At 39.4% G+C, this 17,825-nt stretch overlaps 2 protein-coding genes and 1 pseudogene across 7 annotated transcripts; 2 read left to right on the top strand and 1 right to left on the bottom strand.

Moving 5' to 3' along the window:
• Window positions 1-2,751: 2,751 nt before the first annotated feature.
• LOC103976701 (ras-related protein Rab11D-like) lies at window positions 2,752-5,369 on the bottom strand (annotated as a pseudogene).
• A 397-nt stretch (window positions 5,370-5,766) lies between these two features.
• On the top strand, window positions 5,767-11,028 carry LOC103976702 (polyadenylate-binding protein 2). Of its 2 annotated transcripts, none has more exons than XM_009392006.3 (6): window positions 5,767-5,948; window positions 6,038-6,140; window positions 6,923-6,993; window positions 10,210-10,401; window positions 10,500-10,627; window positions 10,716-11,028. In XM_009392006.3, the coding sequence occupies exons 1-6, from the start codon at window positions 5,844-5,846 to the stop codon at window positions 10,759-10,761; spliced, it is 645 nt and encodes a 214-aa protein (XP_009390281.2). In that variant the 5' UTR covers window positions 5,767-5,843; the 3' UTR covers window positions 10,762-11,028. The 2 variants fall into 2 exon arrangements, with proteins under 2 accessions (XP_009390281.2, XP_009390280.2); XM_009392005.3 differs by having other exon boundaries at window positions 5,769-5,948; window positions 6,032-6,140.
• A 1,330-nt stretch (window positions 11,029-12,358) lies between these two features.
• On the top strand, window positions 12,359-17,432 carry LOC135631985 (14-3-3 protein 7-like). Of its 5 annotated transcripts, XR_010494572.1 has the most exons (9): window positions 12,359-12,918; window positions 13,901-14,207; window positions 14,418-14,505; window positions 14,622-14,731; window positions 14,868-15,013; window positions 15,753-15,787; window positions 16,529-16,664; window positions 16,925-17,083; window positions 17,185-17,432. XR_010494572.1 is itself a non-coding variant. In XM_065140199.1 (7 exons), exons 1-7 carry the CDS (start codon window positions 12,855-12,857, stop codon window positions 17,188-17,190), a joined length of 756 nt encoding a protein of 251 aa, XP_064996271.1. In that variant the 5' UTR covers window positions 12,361-12,854; the 3' UTR covers window positions 17,191-17,432. The 5 variants fall into 5 exon arrangements, 1 of the variants encoding a protein (XP_064996271.1); XR_010494573.1 differs by lacking the exon at window positions 16,925-17,083; XR_010494571.1 differs by having other exon boundaries at window positions 16,529-17,083.
• The last annotated feature ends 393 nt before the right edge of the window (window positions 17,433-17,825 follow it).

Here is a 17,825-nt window from a genome sequence, read left to right as displayed (position 1 = left end):
AAACTAACAAAAAATTGATGCTGAAAAAAAAGGCCCTAAATGATTTAATTTGTTCAGTTATGAGCTTTAGCCGAATCTATTTACGTAGGAATCACATCTAAGCAGTAGAGAAAAAATATATTCAGTTAATCGCAATATGATTTAATTTGTTCAGTTATGTATAATGGTAATTTTTTTAAAAAATAATTTTTTCTCATATCTATTTGATTTATTATTGTGGTGCAATCTTTATTATTTTAAAAGATAATATCATCCTAACCATTGTTCCTCATTTATCATCTTATCATCGTGTCCTCATTTATAGCTTTTCTCGATTTTGATGATTGATAAATTTAGACTCAGTAGATAAGTTTATCGGGTTAAGTATGTTTTTAAAGTGATAATTAAAATATTTCGGTCATGAACTTGGGTCAATTATTGAGCTAAGAGAGTTAAATGTTGTGTTGAAAAATTATTATACGAGATTAGACTTTATAGGTTTTGATATCATATTAAATTAAAAGATCGGATGACATAGAAAAATCAATATACCAGTAGAATAAGTGATATGTCGAAGGAATGATCGATGTGCCACAGGTTCGGACGAAGTGTGGAAAGATTGGATGATATGTCGAAAAAGCATGCAACGTATCGAAAGCTTCATAAATGTGTCGAATATATGATGATTTGTTAAAGTTTTGATCGAGATTATTTTGAGTCAATTTAAATTGGTATCAGGTGAAAACCCATGTTAACTTATCGAGAAACCCATTGGGCTTGAATTAAAGTCGAATTGGACATATTAGAAAGCCAAATCGATGGCCTAAACCGGGCCTGGGCGATGGTAGCCCAAGTGATTGTACTGCCTAAGTCAATCGAGAAGTTTTTTTTTTTTTCAATATTTTTGATGGTAGTATTGCCTAGGGCGACGACAATATTTCCTAGGCCAATAGTAGTATTGCTAAAGCTAAGATTCTCCCATTACGGTGGTAGTACCGCTCGGTACCGATAATAGTATCATTAATACCTCAAAATATTGTGTATTTGAATTTTTAGCTCCATTCTTGAAGTTTGTTGGGGTCAGTAAATACCCTACTCAGGCTTGGTTGATGGAGCTAAAATTTAAATCCTCAACATTTTGAGGTATTGACAATATTATTATCGGCACCGGGCAGTACTACTGCCATAAGGGGTCGTGAATCTTGGATTTGGCAATACTACCATTGGCCTAGGCAATACTACCATCGCCCTACGCAATACTACCATTGAAAATGCTAAAAAGGCACAAATATTACTTTTCAGCTAACTTAGGCGGTACAATCACTTGGGCTTGACGATACCATCGCCAGGCCTGGTTTAGGCCACCGATTTGGCCTTCTAATAGGTCCAATTCGACCTTGATTCAAGCCCAATGGGTTCCTCGACAAGTTAACATGGTTTTGATCCAATATCAATTTAAATTGACTTAAAATAATCTTAATCAAGACTTTAAACTCTCATTTTAATTATAGTTTGAGTCTTATCCTCTTTAGTTGGTTATAATTCTATGTTGTAGGAAGTGGGAGATCCCGTATAGAAAGAGAATGAATGTTATCTCTTAGTTTGAAAAGTAGAAAGTTATAATAACAATAGTTGATCTTTGTCTATTGAAAAGAAGATCGATAATAAAAACTAATAGCTTCGAGGGAAGACAAATCGAGAGCGGACATAAGTCAGGAAGATCGAACCACTATAAATTAGTTTGCCTCTCTTTGTTTGCACTTTACTTGTGACTTAATTTTATTTACTTACTTACAACTTTAATTTGATTAATCAAGTTTTTGAAACATATTGATTTATCAATCAAATTTTAAAATCAATTAAAAATATTAGTGTACTAATTTACCCCTCCTTTTCAGTGCAATCCTAACATCCTCCTTTCCTTTTGTCAATGTTGATAACATAGGTGATGGGACGAAGACGAGGCTTTAGTAGTACCTCGATAATAATAAATAAGGATGGTGGATGAGAGCAAGGGGGGAGGTAATGAGATATAGACGAGGGACGACGGGGCTAAGGCTGAGGTAGCGATTGACTTGAGAGAGGTTAGAAATAATGTCATATTTTAAATAATATGAGAAGCATATTATATATATATATATATTAAAAAATAATTTCACTTACTCCCATGATACTCTATTTCAGGTTTATAGAGTACCCTTCTAACCTTTGTACCATCGATAGTTGTTTCCATCACTAGTTCTCATTGACATTGATGCAAGTGTCGCTTACTCTTTCTAATTACTCTGCTCCTTTGATCAAGGGGTAGAAGTAGGCAGCAGCACGCTTCCTTAGTGCTAAGGCCTTAGAATCTAAGAGACAATAGACGAAGGCAAGAGTAGAGGTGACGAATGAGGACGAAAGTGGAGGTAACAATATACGACCAAGGGATGACAGGACGAAGAAGATGCTCCACAAGACGGGACGGGATCGATGATAAACACAATGAGACAAAGTTGGAGTCTTAGAGACACCTCAGTAGTGGTGAACGAGGGTGACAACGACATAACACAAAAGAGCGATGACAGGACAAAGGCAATGATCGATGAGACGAAGAGAAGTCAGTGATAATATATATTTTTTAAAATAAAAATATTCTAAAAAATAAACTAGAAAGGGATGCTTTGCGGAAAAAAAAAACATAGGGACTTTTTTGAAAAAACTTGTCCTATTTGTTAAACGTGAAAAATGAAAGGTGTCGATTACAATAGCTTATCGTCATGCCATTAGCTCTCAAATAATGTCATCGTAATATAAAAAGAGAGTACTATAAGAACACACAGGTTTTCATCTGATTCCAGCAAATCAAAACACAGACTGCATCAGAAAAACTGACTCCCTCCACCAACATACAGACACCAATTAAAATATCTGCTACGACCGGAAGATGAGAACGATTCTAGCAGACCATTCTGCTGTAAGCAGCTACCAGCGAGGAAGCCAACATTTTAGGAGGTTTTACAGCATGTTTTTGTTATTGGGTATCTCTTGAGCAGGGCCAGGGACGATGATCTTCTTTACCGGCAGTGTCAGTCTGCCAGTTGTTGCTACGAGGGTCAGAAGTCAGGTTCTTCCTGTTCACAATGTTGAAAATCTCAGTGAGGACAGTCCGGAAGGCATTCTCAACGTTTGTAGAAGGCATTCAAGTGCTGACGTTTCCAGGAAGAAGAGGTTCTCCTTCTGAGCAAATTCTTGGGCATCTTCCATGGTTACTGCTCTCTGGTCCTCGAGATCGGCGTTGTTTCTGACCAACATGATCACGATGTTCCTGTCCGCATGGCTCCGCAGCTCTTATAGCCACCAAGGAATATGATCAAAGCTTTGGCACTTGGTAATGTCGTAAACCAGCGAAGCCCCAACTGCTCCTCGGTAGTATGCACTGGTGACAGCTCTGTAACTATACCTGTGAAGATCCAAGCTCATCGGATTGCAGACTAGATGGTGTTTTCCTTTTTGACATAAAACTTCAAGCCCTGTAGGTATACTCATTCAACTCATCAGCAAGAACTCATGAAATTCCAAACTAGATCTCGAATATGAAAGACATTAAGGTATCAGTTTCTAGATTGAACTTTTCATCGCAATGCGTGAATTGCAGATAAAGAAAGGTTACTGAAGAAAGTGACAAGTTCAGAGGCTCATATCGTAAGGAGTCGTTAACGACAAAAGGTAACTCAATATGAAGCATATCTGAATGTCATGCATCAATACTTCATAATTTGGGATGGTTAACTACCAACCAACCTTAAAATGTTCTCAAGATATCATGTAAAATATTTGTGTTTTAATAGAACATACTTGGTCATCAACTACTATGTCATCCAGCCTTCTCTAATGCTGATGTTAGAATCTATTTCTTACTACCAAATTTCCGTGCTTGAAATCACGAAAAAGCAAAATAACGTTTAACAGTTTGTAATTGGATCACAAAAATTCAAGCTTTTATTTGAAATATTGCAATCTGATATGAAACTCGTATATTTTGTAGCAAACAAATAGCTCCAGCAAGTGGTTCATATTTCGTTGGTCAAACAAAAAGTTCTTCATGGGAATTTCTCATGTCTATATGGCTTTTACAGATGTTGACATTCTGCTGCCTGGTGCACAAGATTGGAAAATTGGATGGCAAAAAATGTGATTTATTTCTGAGTGAGTTTGAAAATGATAGTAGTAGGCAATTCTGGATGTCAAATCCAGTAAAGATTATGGAATGATGATGATTGTTCTACATTGGTGTCTGCCAGCAAGCATATTTTTTTGTCAAAATAAGATTCATCGGCTTTTATGGTGGTATATATTTGATAAGACCATTTAGTCTCATATAGTCTCATATTGGTTGAGAAGTATCGAAACCAAGGACTTGTAAATCTATCTCTTACTCTTAAAGGTGTCTTTCGGAACTCACGAAAGGGCAAAACTATGGGGGTATGCCCATCGTCCAAAACAGACAATTTCTCATAAACTTACAGGCCGCAACTAGAAGAAGGGTCCGAGGCCTACACCTCGAGTATAAGAATTATGAGCTCATAAGTCAATCGAGTATCCATTTAATTCTTGGCTTTGTGCTGAGTTCGTCCATCATTCAAAATGGACAATTCCTCCCAATGGGATGCACCAATAGCCGACCGACCAAATGATCACTCATCAGACTATGAGCCCTTTGCTCCCTACGGAATGGAGCAGTGATAAGGCCTTCAATCCCATTTTGTCCCTTATCACCCTTCGTACACTAAAATGAATCACTTCACGAGCCGTTAGATCGACAAGGCATTTCTCCTAACACCACTTATTGCATATGCAAATCGTAACCAGCAAGAACTACTGAATACTTCAGATACAAATGATCAAATCCCATCATACGCTTTTGTCCCGGAGAAGAGCAAAGGAAGTAAATCTGAGGAACCGACTAGGGTCCCGGAGAAGAGCAAAGGAAGTACCTCTCCTGACCGGCGGTGTCCCAGATCTGAGCCTTTACGCTTTTGTGCTGGATGATGAGGGTCCTCGTCTGGAACTCCACCCCGATCGTGGCCTTGGAGTCCAGGCTGAACTCGAACCGCGCCAGTAACTGCAATTTCCCCACCGCCGAGTCCCCGATCAGTACCACCTTGAACACGTAGTCGATCTTGTCCCTTCCGCCCGCCATTCCAGCCGCTGCTCCGCTGCCACCACCGCCGCCGCGCTCCAGGTGCTTCCTCTGTTCTGACGGCAGAGTAGAGCGAGCGCAGCACCCGTGAGTGACCCGATCCCTCTCACGGTCACCTCAGCCAGCCGACAAATGGACTCCTCTGCAGGCGTGCGCTCACCGTCGGTCATCGGTAAGCGCCGCGAAACTTCTTTATCGAGTAATGTTTGCTGTACCCGCGTCTTTTACCTTCGTTGTGATTAATCGATCCAGTGGAATAATCATCTAGGTGGTGTTAGATCATTGGGTGACGCGTAAGCGAGTACTATCTGCGGTAATACGTTTTCGTGATTGGGGTATACGTGGAAAACGGAGCGGCGTCGGGATGGTGCCACGTTCACGCACTGATGGGTCGATGGCCGTACGATCCGCAACTTTATTGGTGGATCTGATGATGCTGTTTTACTCGTGGAATTTATTGGTTTCACCTGCGTAATGTTTTGCCACGTACGACTTGCTGCGACGAAGGCGTCGATTTGGTAATTAGGAGGTTATGTGTTGACTGTAACGCCATACCAGTCATTCTATAATGGCTGTTATATCGGCACCGCTTACCACACACAAGTTTGTATGCGGAAGTGGATATTGGCTGTAAAGGGGCGAGAAACGCGCGAGCGACGCGTGCGGTCGCGGGGGTGAGGCGATGGAGGAGGAGGAGGAGCACGAGGTCTATGGAGGGGAGATCCCCGACGAGGGCGACATGGACGCAGACGTCGACATGGCCAGGCCTGATGAGGACGCCGCCAAGGTCTTCCTCTCCCATCCGCCTTTCCCACTCGAGATCCTTCGAATCTGTAACCCTAATCCGCTGGTCATGTCGATTCGGTTTAGTTGCAGGAGCTGGACGAGATGAAGAGGCGGCTCAAGGAGATGGAGGAGGAGGCCGCCGCCCTCCGCGAGATGCAGGCCAAGGTCGAGAAGGAGATGGGCTCCGTCCAAGGTCCGATTTCCCTTCCCTCCCCTCTCTCTCCTCCGTTCCACCTCTAGGGCTTCACCCCATCACCTGTGATAGGTTGATCTGCTCACGATCTAATGTTTCGGTTGAAGAGATGTTTAATTGCCAGTATAGGAAGGCACGTTTGGCGCATCAGGATGTGAAAATAGGCAAGTATGGTTGGAAGGAGTTCAATCTTCGTGATGCAAGTTAGATATGTAGTTGTGCGTGTTAAAACACAGCAGTGGTATCAGATCCATGCCCAGTTAATAACAATATCTTTTCAGCATGTATATGTTCATGCGTAGATACCAACTACGGTAATAGTGTCAATCTCTCTGTGCTACAATGAATTGATATCAAGATTTAAGGTATCTTAAACTACCTCATTTGAGCTTGGGGTAATTCCCTTTTGGAATTTTGGATGTCATGCCCTGGCTTGGTACTTTTACTGGTCCAATAACTTGGAAACAATAACCTTATATCATGTGATCCAAAATTCGTACGCTCAAGTTATTAGTACTGTTAAGTTTCATGTACCACTCTAGTCCATCATTTATTTTCATCGTGGAACTAATTGTGGCAATGCATTTGTAGTATGGCTGTGCATAAGCTATTCATGAACATTCAGCTATATATGCTGGTTTCACAAACCAATATTGAGTTTTATTTAAACATGATATTCTGACTTTTATGTCTAGATAGGATTAGAGATATGTTGATTACTTTATGCTTTTCCATGTATTCCAACAAGCATTCAGTCAACGTTCATCTTGTCATATGTGTAGATCCTGCTAGTGCAGCAGCGTCCCAAGCAAGCAAGGAGGAGGTTGATTCTCGATCTGTATTTGTTGGCAATGTGAGTTTCATGATCTGACTATCTTGCATGTGTTGATTTGGAACATGTTCGTTCATGGTTTTGATTGTTCTGCTGATGTTTGTCAATCAATGACTTCATTTCTACAACATATATATCTGTGAGGTCTTGAATTGTACAGCACTCTATGATGTTCTAGTTGGACCCAAGAGCCTCGTTGATTTACGCCTTGCTGTAAGTAGATAAATGGATTTAATATATGATTTCAACATTGCTAACCTCATCTGAATATGTTATGCATAATTACGTTATCCTACACGGGCTAGTACTACGAATATGGAATGGTCTTGCAATGGATTTTATCTTCCATGCTTGTTAGTTATTGATTTACATATACCTTTTTTCCCTTGCCAGTTTACTTATGTAGTCACACATGGTATTCTTTATGCATAGATTATTCAAGAATTTACTGCTAGAAGGAACCACCATTTACCGCCCAAATCAGTTTTTGAGGACTGGTATTAGATGATGCATTCTTATGACTTGGAAGCACTCTCTGATGTTTAATGAATAAAAAATAAAAATATGTTGTCTGAACTGTGAAGATCTTCAGCACTTTTTGATTCTGATGCTCATTTTTTGGTCCTTTTACCATCATATGTTTCTTCAAAGAGGCTTTGGAGCATCATGTATGCAAACTAGATATCATGATTCATTGCAGTTGAAAATAGAAAATGCTTGACAAGAGCTCCTTTATGTTCTTGATGTTACTTGATGGCACCTTAATTACATGTGTGAAGGGAAACCATTCCTCTGTCAAAATATATTATATGTATATGTTGGATGCATGAGAAAGATGCTCAACAATAGCTCACTTATGTTGGATGTATGTTAGCTTTGTTTTCTATCATCCAGCTACCAGCTGGTAAACCTTGTATATTAGATTTTATTAACTAGTGGGTTGTTGGTTTTCTCATTTTGTCACAAAAACTGCATCCAAGTGCATTATGGCTCCTGCACAAGTTGATCTTTTAAGGGTCATTGTCTTCTGGAGAAGATAGTTCATTTCTGGATATGGACCAAGAGTATATTAGTGATCTTGGATGATATCTAAGCAGTTCCACCACATCATGGTATTCCAGACATTGATTTTTTACTCTTACCTAATTGAATGGGTAAACTTCAGATTTTGCTAATTTTTGACCAGGCAATTTCTGGAACAGATACAGGAATGGTTCTTTGTTCCTTTTTTTTATTTCGGGCAAATTGAGTATGTTTTTAGCTAATGTTTGATACTATATCATTCACAGAATGTAGTAAATTTTTTTTCTTTTTACTTTGTATTTGAGCATGTATCAAATAAAATTGTCTGATGGAAGCATCATTTTGGTTTCTCTTTTGTTATTTGAAGTCCTTTTTGTTAATTGATTGAGTCATATCTGTTGCTATATCTTCTCAAATTTTGAGGTAATTCTTTAATGAAATGTCTAATAATGGCCGCAGGTACACTCTTCAGTGTTCTGAGTTCTCTGTTGCCCAGTATAATGGGGTGCCAGGAAGCTCTGATTTACAGTAAGGCCTTAATTAAAAAAAGAGAGAATTTCTTTTTAAAAAGAGTCACAAGAGAAAAAAGGGATGATCAAAAGAGCATGAGAGAACAAAATCCCAGGGACAATGGGAAACTTAAAAAAAAAAGGACACAGTGTGGAAGAAAGATAAAAGAAAAAAAAGGGAGAGAGAAGAATGAATAATTTATGCAGTTCCTGTAGTTGTTTAACAGAAAAAGGAGGTGGGTCATATAGTATTGGGCCTGAAGAAATCTCAAAGAAAATTGAATGACTTGATGGTTTGAAGTTAGGCAATAGGATAGGTGACATGAAGTCCATTGTGCTTTGGCATAATGTAACTCCATTTGGGCACATGCAACTAGTGATGCTGGAGGCTGCCTATACTTGGTGTTGGAGTTGGAGAGCTTTGGATTATAATGTTGCTTAGCATTCTATGGTGAGAGGTCCTTGATCTCTTGCTTGTGGCCTTACCTTTTACTACTTCTGTCTGTGTTGTGAGCATTGGTTTGTACTGTTGCACAGAATTCTGCAGTGAGAGGTCCTTGATATCTTGCTTGTGGCCTTCTCACTTTCCGCTTCTGTCCATTTTCTTGTCAGCTTATGTTTTTTGTTTAGTAGCACAGTCAATTTGCTGTTTAAAGTATAGTTCACTATGTCATGAACACTTTTAAACACAAGTTCATCGCTAAAGAGTCCTAGATGGATCCCTTTCTTAATTCTAAGTGGTCAAGGACTAGGAAATTAGTTCCTTTTTGAGCAGCCAAATAGTTTTGTGGCTGGTTTGGTTGGATGTAAGTGTTTGAAGTCAACAAGTTACATTTTGAAAGTGAAACTTGCAAGAAATGGCTTTAAATATATTGAAAGAGACACGTAGTACAATCACCTCAAACATTTGTTCAGTTAAAAATAAACTAATGCAGTCAGCTAATATATTGTTTGTTGGTCGACAGTCTCGAATCAAATCAGCCATCAATGTCTAAACGGTATCATGATGTAGGCCAGTCATGACTGAATTATAATTCATGGCAGGTCAGCTGTCATATGATACACCAGTTGTCAAGTGATGATCGAGATTAACCGTCACCAACAAGGCTACTGCCGGGTTGATTGTGAGTTTATTGGTTGCTAATGGAGCTGGCTACCATAAAAATATTACACTGTGGAAGCCTTTAAGCTCTCCACGATCTGAAGTGATCAATGAGAAAAATTATATAATTTCGTTTTGACATTTTGAATCAAATTGACTTTGGTGAGGCTTTTGGACGAACCAAAGTAGTCAAAGTTGACTGCTTGCACGAAGTGCCCCTTTCTGCTTTCCACTGTCAATTAACCAAAGACACTCTAAATTAGAGAACCTTGACAAGAATGCTATTAACAAAGGCAGATTTTCCATGTTCGAGTGCAATCATTTTTCTTAGTGCATGACCGAGTATGATTGTGATTAACATTTGACCAAAACGGTTCTAAACATCAGTTAATTAAGATCTTAGTGGCTGTGATGGAACTTCATAACTTAAAAAATGCTCATATTGTTGAATGATAATCATGATATTATTGATTGGAAACACTCCGATGTATAATTGAAATTAATTTACTAGCAGTGGCATGAGTAAGCACAACCTCTGTTAGACTAATAACCTGTTATGTTATTAATTGCCTACTAATGCTGATAGCGGTTATGAAACTGCAGGTGGATTATGCTTGCACACCCGAAGAAGTGCAGCAGCATTTCCAGTCATGTGGAACAGTCAACAGGGTTACTATTCTGACAGACAAATTTGGTCAGCCAAAAGGTTTTGCTTATGTTGAATTTCTAGAAGTTGAGGCTGTTCAAGAGGCTCTCCAGTTGAATGAATCTGAACTACATGGGCGTCAAATCAAAGTTTGTTTAGTGTTAATGTTATGCTTTTAATTGCTACCTTCTGATTAGATATGATGATTTTTTGGGTTAATTCTAACGAAAGGGATGCTTCTTTGCAGGTAGCAGCTAAACGGACTAATGTCCCAGGAATGAAGCAGTTTCGTCCAAGACGGTTCAGTCCATACATGGGAAACCCATATAGGAGGCCGTACATGCCTCCATACTTTGCTTCCCCTTACGGATATGGGTTAGTGCTCTGTTATCCTTCACTTTTCTTCAGGCGAAAGCTAATGCTCATGCACACAAATGTTGGAACTCCTTGACTATCTTTGCAGGAAGTTTCCAAGATACAGAAGGCCGATGCGGTTTAGGCCTTTCTGAGCAGTGGAGAGTCGGTTGCAATTAGCTTTATGTTGTCTGTATCAAACATTATGGGACCAGTGCAAATGTCTGTTGCAGTTCCGTTATGATATTTTATAGGTGCGAATTCCTACCGGTAGACTTTAATAGCAAGCCAAGGCCATAGGAATAAATTTGCACTGTATTATTATTGCATACTTTTGCTGTTCTTGGCTGTGTCTTGCAACCGATTAATGTGTGTGGTAATCATTTTCTTTCTTATGATATAATTGCCTGCTGCATGACTCATTTTTGCTGGCCATTGTGGATGACAACATTCCAAGTGTTCCGACTGGCGGTCTTGGGTGAGATTGTTGTATTCGGGGTTTGAAGATGGTCCAGACCATGTTTGGGAATGTGTGAGCATCTGCTTTAATTTTTTTACAAAGTGTTCTTTACTAAAAAAAAACTGACGAAATCTTCTAGCTGACAGGTTGAAGATTGTTGCAGAACTCTTGTCGAGTAACTAGGTTCGGATTCCATGGTTTCACCTACCTTACAGTAAGTCATTTTTGAACTCTGATACCCGAATCTTTGTACTGTACCTTTAGAATAGTCGGTTGCAGATCGTTAATTTGTATCCTTGCGGTCGGTCTTTACTTTTTCTTCTTTTTTTTCTCGGCTTCAATATTCCAGATCGTTATTAGGATGTTGACATACGAGCTTCGTTGCAGTTCCCGAAGTAATACGAAAACGAAGGGTAGTGCTGAATGACGACATTGCATGCGTAGTTGGACAACAATATTTTACTCAACAAGTCGTTTTGATGGGCCACCATTTGTTTTCGTTGTTTCTCGGTATATTGTGTTCACCGACATATCAAGACGTACAAACTGTTCTTAGTAAAAGAAGCATTTGACATGAGATTTTAGTCTTTTCTGCTGTATTGTGTTAAGCCACATGTCAAGATTGTAATTTTATTTCCTCAGGTTTAGTGCAAGATAAAGAGGGTAATGATGCGACAAGAAATCGTGGAATTATATATAATTGCTGAGGGCGAGGGGATTGATGAACGTTTATGGTGAATAATATATATATATATATATATATATCTTCATGCATGCCTGGTATTATGAATAATAAAAATAATAATAAATAGGACCAACCATACCACCACCTGTCCAACTCTCTTTTCCAGACCAAATGCATCGCACCACGTTGCGTCTGCCTACTGACCGTGAGCAAGAAACCGGGCCCAAAAGTTCATGCTTTCTCCTCTTGACTTGAGATTCAAACTCGGAGCCTGATCTAACTTTTTAACAAAATTCAAAGTAATCCCAACCAACGTGCTTGCTTGCTGCCTCCTTTTCCTATTATCCTGTACGCATGCATACACGCGCACATTTTGTGATCGGTCCCTTGGTAATCAATCAATCATGCGACGACGTCTTAGACCACAAGTATGCTTCTTCGTAACACCCAAAAAGTCGACATCTGATTGGCCATTACGCGCGTCGAACCAGTGGAGTCCTCACTATAAAGCCACGTCCAACCTCCTCGGTGCCATAACCCTGAGATCCAACGGACGTCACCATCTCACCTAGCGATACCAGCCACCGCCACGATCATTCATCACTTAGCTTTCACGCGCCGCCCAGCCGTCGGATCGAGCGGTCCCCGGTAAACGAGTCTCGCCCGTGGCTTCCTCTCCAGGATACGGATCCGGTGAAATCCCCGGGTGCGACTACCCGCACTTGCACCCAAAACGCCACCTTCTCCCTGGCGGGACCCACTGATTGTCTCAGTGAAGGGGTTGAACCGACCGGAACCGCCGGACCCGCTCACCCCCCGATTCACGATTCTTGAAGCAACACCTGAGGTGCCCGCTCCCCTGTGTATCCGACGGTGCGGAGGTCACCCGCAGATTGCTTCTCTGCGGTAAAACTCGGGCGTTCCGATCCCCTCAACAGAAACTTCCTTCCGCAGTTAATAGTATTATTACACGGCAAAGAGAAGGAGCGAGAGAGAGAGAGAGAGAGACAGAGAGCGAGGTGAGACAAAGGGAGGTCGGAGATATTTTTCCATTCTGGGAAAGAGAAGCAAGGAGGAGGAGGAGGAGGAGGTGAAGTAGGGGGATGGAGGAGCGGGAGAGGCAAGTGTTCATGGCGAAGCTCGCAGAGCAGGCGGAGAGATACGGTGGTGTGCACCCCGGACCCTTGTCAAACCAGAGACAAACGTGATGTTTGTTTTCCTTTTTCTTTTTGAGATTTCCCCGTTGCTTTCTTGGATTTTGTTGAGTTGATTGATTCTGACTTCCGATTATTTTTCTTCTTCTATTTGCAAGAATGATTTGCAATCTTTCTTGCAATCCTGAATCTCTAATGGTTGTTCCGGGTGTTCTTGGTGAATCATGGCGCCTCCTTGTGTTCTGATCGTTTAAGCTTCTTCGATGTTTCTTCTTCTTCTCCTTGTTCTTCATGGTGTCAGGAATTTTAGTTGGGTTTTCTTAGATAAAAGTTTCGGCTCCATTTGTGGGATTTTGTGGTAAATAAATATTGGGATTTGTGTTCATGGTTTTACCGTTGTGTGTCATCACATCTGCAACAGAGGCTTATGTTTGTGCCGGAGTAAGTCGGTCCAATTTCTCTAATAAATGCTTCGCACATGGAGAAGAAGACCGATTGATTGATCTTTCCTTCCTTGTCTGTTAGCAATTGGTAGAATTGCATTGAATTAGTAAGTAGAGTCAGCCTTTTCTTAATGCTTTATGAGAGAGACAAAAATGTTGTTTCAGTTCGGGGACCGTTCCTTTTGGAAGGATTATATGCGTTCATGTTGGTTTGATCTGCTTCCACGGCTATTGAATATTTGGATTTCTTCCAGTCTAAACCTTTTTTCTTGAGGAAAATATCTGAAACCCCTTCTAAAAGACAAAAATTTTCAGTTATGTACTAGTTTTAATCACCCAAAGACAAACCCATTCCTCACTGCCAGCCTGAGATGTCGGGTGCCAATGTGTTAACCAGTGAATCCTTTGTGTTTGTTGGTCCTCTGATGGACTAGAGAAAATTATATGTAAAAAACTTAAATTCTTTATTCATTGCCGCTTGCCATCTTGACAAGATTACAAGTTCTCCTGTGTTGTTCGACTAGGTAATTTGTCTTATCGCTTCTATCTTAGAAATGGTGGAGTCCTTGAAGAAGATTGCCAGAATGGACATTGAGCTGACGTCAGAGGAGAGGAACTTATTGTCGGTTGGCTACAAGAATGTGATTGGTGAAAGAAGAGCATCATGGAGGATCCTCTGTTCGCTTGAACAGAAAGAAGAGGTGAAGGGGAGTGAGCAAAATGCGAGGAGGATAAGGGAGTATAAGAAGAAAGTTGAAAACGAACTGTCGAGGATCTGTAATGACATTTTGTCTGTCATTGCCATCCACATCCTTCCGTCTTCTTCTGCTGGTGAATCGATCGTTTTCTTCTACAAGATGTAAGTGGTTTTACTTTTTTTTTCTTTATTATTCCCTTCTTCATTGCATTTTGCAGTGAATTTGATGAAAAAATAAATGAATTTGATGGTTGCTTTCCATGTGCTTTCTAATTCCATAAACATCAGAACCTTTTTGGCAACTTTAGTTTGGTAGTTGTGCAGATGCATATTATTTTTGTTGTTAATTTTCCTTTGTTGGGTCAATGCTAGGAAAGGAGATTATTACAGGTATTTGGCAGAATTTAAGACTGGAAATGAAAGAAGGGATGCTGCGGATCAGTCGCTTAAATCTTATCAGGTTTATTCAACTCTCTGTCTATTGTTTTTTCTTCTCCTTCACCAGCCACTGCTTGCTATAGGCTTTTTGTGGAGTTCTGAGTGATGATCGGGAAAGCTAATATTCTGCCAATACAGGCTGCTACAAGTACTGCTATGACTGATCTTCCACCCGGTCACCCGATTAGGCTTGGCCTCGCACTAAATTTCTCTGTCTTTTACTATGAGATAATGAATTCATCTGAAAGGTCAGTTCTGACTTTTGTCATTCAGTTTCATTTTCATGTTCTCCTGTTTCCAAGTGCAAATTTTATTAAGATGTTATATCAAGTCATGCCATGGTTTCTAAAGATTATATAAACTGTATGCATTGCTGTTTCACAGGGCATGCCATCTGGCTAAACAGGCGTTTGATGAGGCTATTCCAGAGATCAATTCCCTCAGAGAAGACTTTTACAAGGATAGTACACTTATTCTGCAGCTTCTTAAGGATAATCTGACATTGTGGACATCAGATCTGCCAGAAGGAGGTAAATGAGTTTGGAATCTACCTTATTTTGAAGTTTCTAGTACACACTTGCGCAATCGATTTGCTCGTCCTGACTAGAAAATGTGATTATTTGCCCTTTTCCTCCACCAAGTGGTTATGTCGTTTGTTTTTCCTTGCATTTTAATTCAGTGTTTGAGTGCTTGATTATCATTGGATTCATATTCATGATGTTGATCCTTTTAATAACAGTTATTGGAACCATATGTAATAATAGTTTCATTCTCAATGTTTGGAATTCAAGGCAAAACGAGTGTATTATTCATATCTCTTGTGGGTTAGGTTGTAGAAATTCACTTTTTGTTGTCTTCATGTTAGTTAATTGGTGGCTGTTTTGTTAGGAGAATTCTCCGGTCGAGCTGTCTGTAGGTTTAACATCAATTGTTTCCTTCATAGGACTGGTTAATAACAACCATACATACCATGAAACAAGAAATATTGAAGAAGAGTTTATTGCAGGAAAAGTCATTATGCCATGTTTATCGAACCATTCTTATCATTTATGGGTGATGGATATTAGGTTTAGAATTTGTTACCCATAAATTTTTCTGTTGAATGTGCCATCTTTATTGTTACTTAATGGTCTTTGAGTGACCAATATGTTTGTTTTGTATATCCTGGCAGTTAAATCAGTCTTATATTCCTCCTTTGTATCTTTCAAACAACTCGACTTTGTGTGTTTAACACCATATCTAATATGGGAACGTTTACCGTTATTGCAGGTGAACGATCCAGAGACACCAGTACGAATATGGAAGTAAGGAATTTCCATATACATTGAATCTATGTTCTGATTATTGTTCTCTCGTACTTGATAACAATCCTTACTTTAGATTCCATTGTTTGGTGAAATTAATTCAAGTAATAGACAGTCAAGTGCGTACACAAGTATATGTTTCCATTAATTGACATGCACATCTAGCTTCTTCAAATTGTAAGATTGCGTCTTGTCTTTCTTGTGACATAAATATACATGTTAAGCTTATTATATGTTCTCCTGCTTTTCCCTTGGATCAGCATGTTATGACAAAAACATCTTCTCATAGATGTATATACCTATGCCAAAAAAATGGAACTATGCACTTCTCATTTTTCCCAAGGATTTGTTTCTTTATCCTCGTCTCGCACTTGTGAATAATTTCTTTTAGGAGATTACCATTTGCAATCTTTTTTTATTATTTACAACCCCACAATAAGAACTTTGAATATTTCTAGATTATCCTTTTATAAATAGACATATATGTCATCAATTTATGATTTAATTTCAATAAAATCTTTTCACTCCTTAAACTCCTTTTCTTCCCCTGTTTTTCCTTCTCCTCTTGATCGTCGGAGGTGACATAAAATGACGAAAAAAAGATTGATGATGAAATGAGACAAACTGAAGTTCAAAGAGGAGGAGGTGAGAAATAATTTTTAACGTTTGTTAAAATGATTTAATATTTTTAAAGTTATTTGTATTCTTTAATAGCTCAAAAGACATCATCTTCTATGTCAGTTGCATTAACCCAGAAGATGCCATGTTCTGGACCTTTGCAACCTTCCCAGTAGGGTGCGCAGACAGTGGGGAGTGACGGTGGCAGCAGTGTGCGCAGGCGGAGGCTATGGGGAAGGAAAAGGAGAAAAAGAAGAGGGTAAAAGTTGGAACCAGATGGGTTATGAAGAGTAAAATATTATTTTATTATTTTTTAAGGAGTTGTGAATATTAAGAGGGTTGTGAATAGTAAGAAGGGGGCTCTAGATAGCAAGCTCCTTTCTTTTACCCTCGATTTCCTCCTATTACTAAATAATGGAGGTCACTTTCCTCCTAGTAAGACATCTATGAAGGTTGCAACTGTAAATTCACTCACTGTTGAAGCAACCAAATGTTAATACTTGAAGTAATCCTATGCAGAACTTCAGATATCTTTATCTACTACAAGAAAAGCCACGACGACCAATTGTGACTGCTAGACCGACATAAAAGAACTGAAAATAGACTCCATGCAAAGTGCCGCACATTTGTTTCTGCAATGCAAGTTCTAAGCATATGACACATTTACCACACCAGCAAGTGATGTATTTTGCACTCTATTTCTTTTCATGGTATCCATAATACAGATGTTTAGGTACAATTTTCTTGGTATCCTGATGTGTTTTTGATGCTTTTGGCAGGAGTAGTTGGTCCGTCAAAGCTGATTGGTGCTCATGTGAGGCCTTAGCTACTGCTAATGTCACTGTTTGGTGATTCCAGTACTTCATGTTCTGGTTTCCATTTACGTTTGTCTTGGTTTGACGGGCATGCAAGGGTTCATCCAATGTATAAAATGTTTGGGTGTGGGTTTGATAAGCTCTTTGGAAATTCAACTCATGTTTACGTACGAATGAGCTGTTAATCAATATGACTTTCCAGTCTTGCAGGATTGCTGTGTGGTGGAAGCACTCATTTACATCCTGCAATCTCTCTCTCTCTCTCTTTCTCTCTCTCTCTCTCTCTTTGTTTGCTGCTTTTTGATGGTTGTTTGCTAGGGAGAAGTTGTAAATGAGTCTCCAGGTCATTCATTAGTCTCTGGTTTAGTTGCGTAAATCACAAAATATTGTGTTATAAGCTATGTTGTCTTTTGTCATGAATAGTATGTGGAATCACCTGGTTGTTTGCTAGGGAGAAGTTGTAAATGATTCTCCAGGTCATTCATTAGTCTCTGGTTTAGTTGCGTAAATCACAAAATATTGTGTTATAAGCTATGTTGTCTTTTGTCATGAATAGTATGTGGAATCACCTGTTACAGTGTTTCTCATGCTCTCATCTGTATGCT

This window comes from Musa acuminata, chromosome BXJ3-2 (assembly GCF_036884655.1).
Source record: "Musa acuminata AAA Group cultivar baxijiao chromosome BXJ3-2, Cavendish_Baxijiao_AAA, whole genome shotgun sequence".
In the NCBI taxonomy this organism is placed as follows: domain Eukaryota; kingdom Viridiplantae; phylum Streptophyta; class Magnoliopsida; order Zingiberales; family Musaceae; genus Musa; species Musa acuminata.
Note: the sequence above shows the minus strand (reverse complement) of the source record. Positions and strands in the feature narration are given on the sequence as shown.

What these genes read in the sequence shown, in the direction of transcription:
- LOC103976702 (XM_009392005.3), top strand. Translation starts at nt 5,844, where the DNA reads ATGGAGGAGGAGGAGGAGCACGAGGTCTATGGAGGGGAGATCCCCGAC. An exon ending in GATCTGTATTTGTTGGCAAT is followed by an intron (nt 6,994 to 10,209) that starts GTGAGTTTCATG and finishes ATGAAACTGCAG; the next exon opens with GTGGATTATGCTTGCACACC. An exon ending in TACATGGGCGTCAAATCAAA is followed by an intron (nt 10,402 to 10,499) that starts GTTTGTTTAGTG and finishes GCTTCTTTGCAG; the next exon opens with GTAGCAGCTAAACGGACTAA.
- LOC135631985 (XM_065140199.1), top strand. Translation starts at nt 12,855, where the DNA reads ATGGAGGAGCGGGAGAGGCAAGTGTTCATGGCGAAGCTCGCAGAGCAG. An exon ending in ATCGTTTTCTTCTACAAGAT is followed by an intron (nt 14,208 to 14,417) that starts GTAAGTGGTTTT and finishes GGTCAATGCTAG; the next exon opens with GAAAGGAGATTATTACAGGT. An exon ending in AGTCGCTTAAATCTTATCAG is followed by an intron (nt 14,506 to 14,621) that starts GTTTATTCAACT and finishes CTGCCAATACAG; the next exon opens with GCTGCTACAAGTACTGCTAT.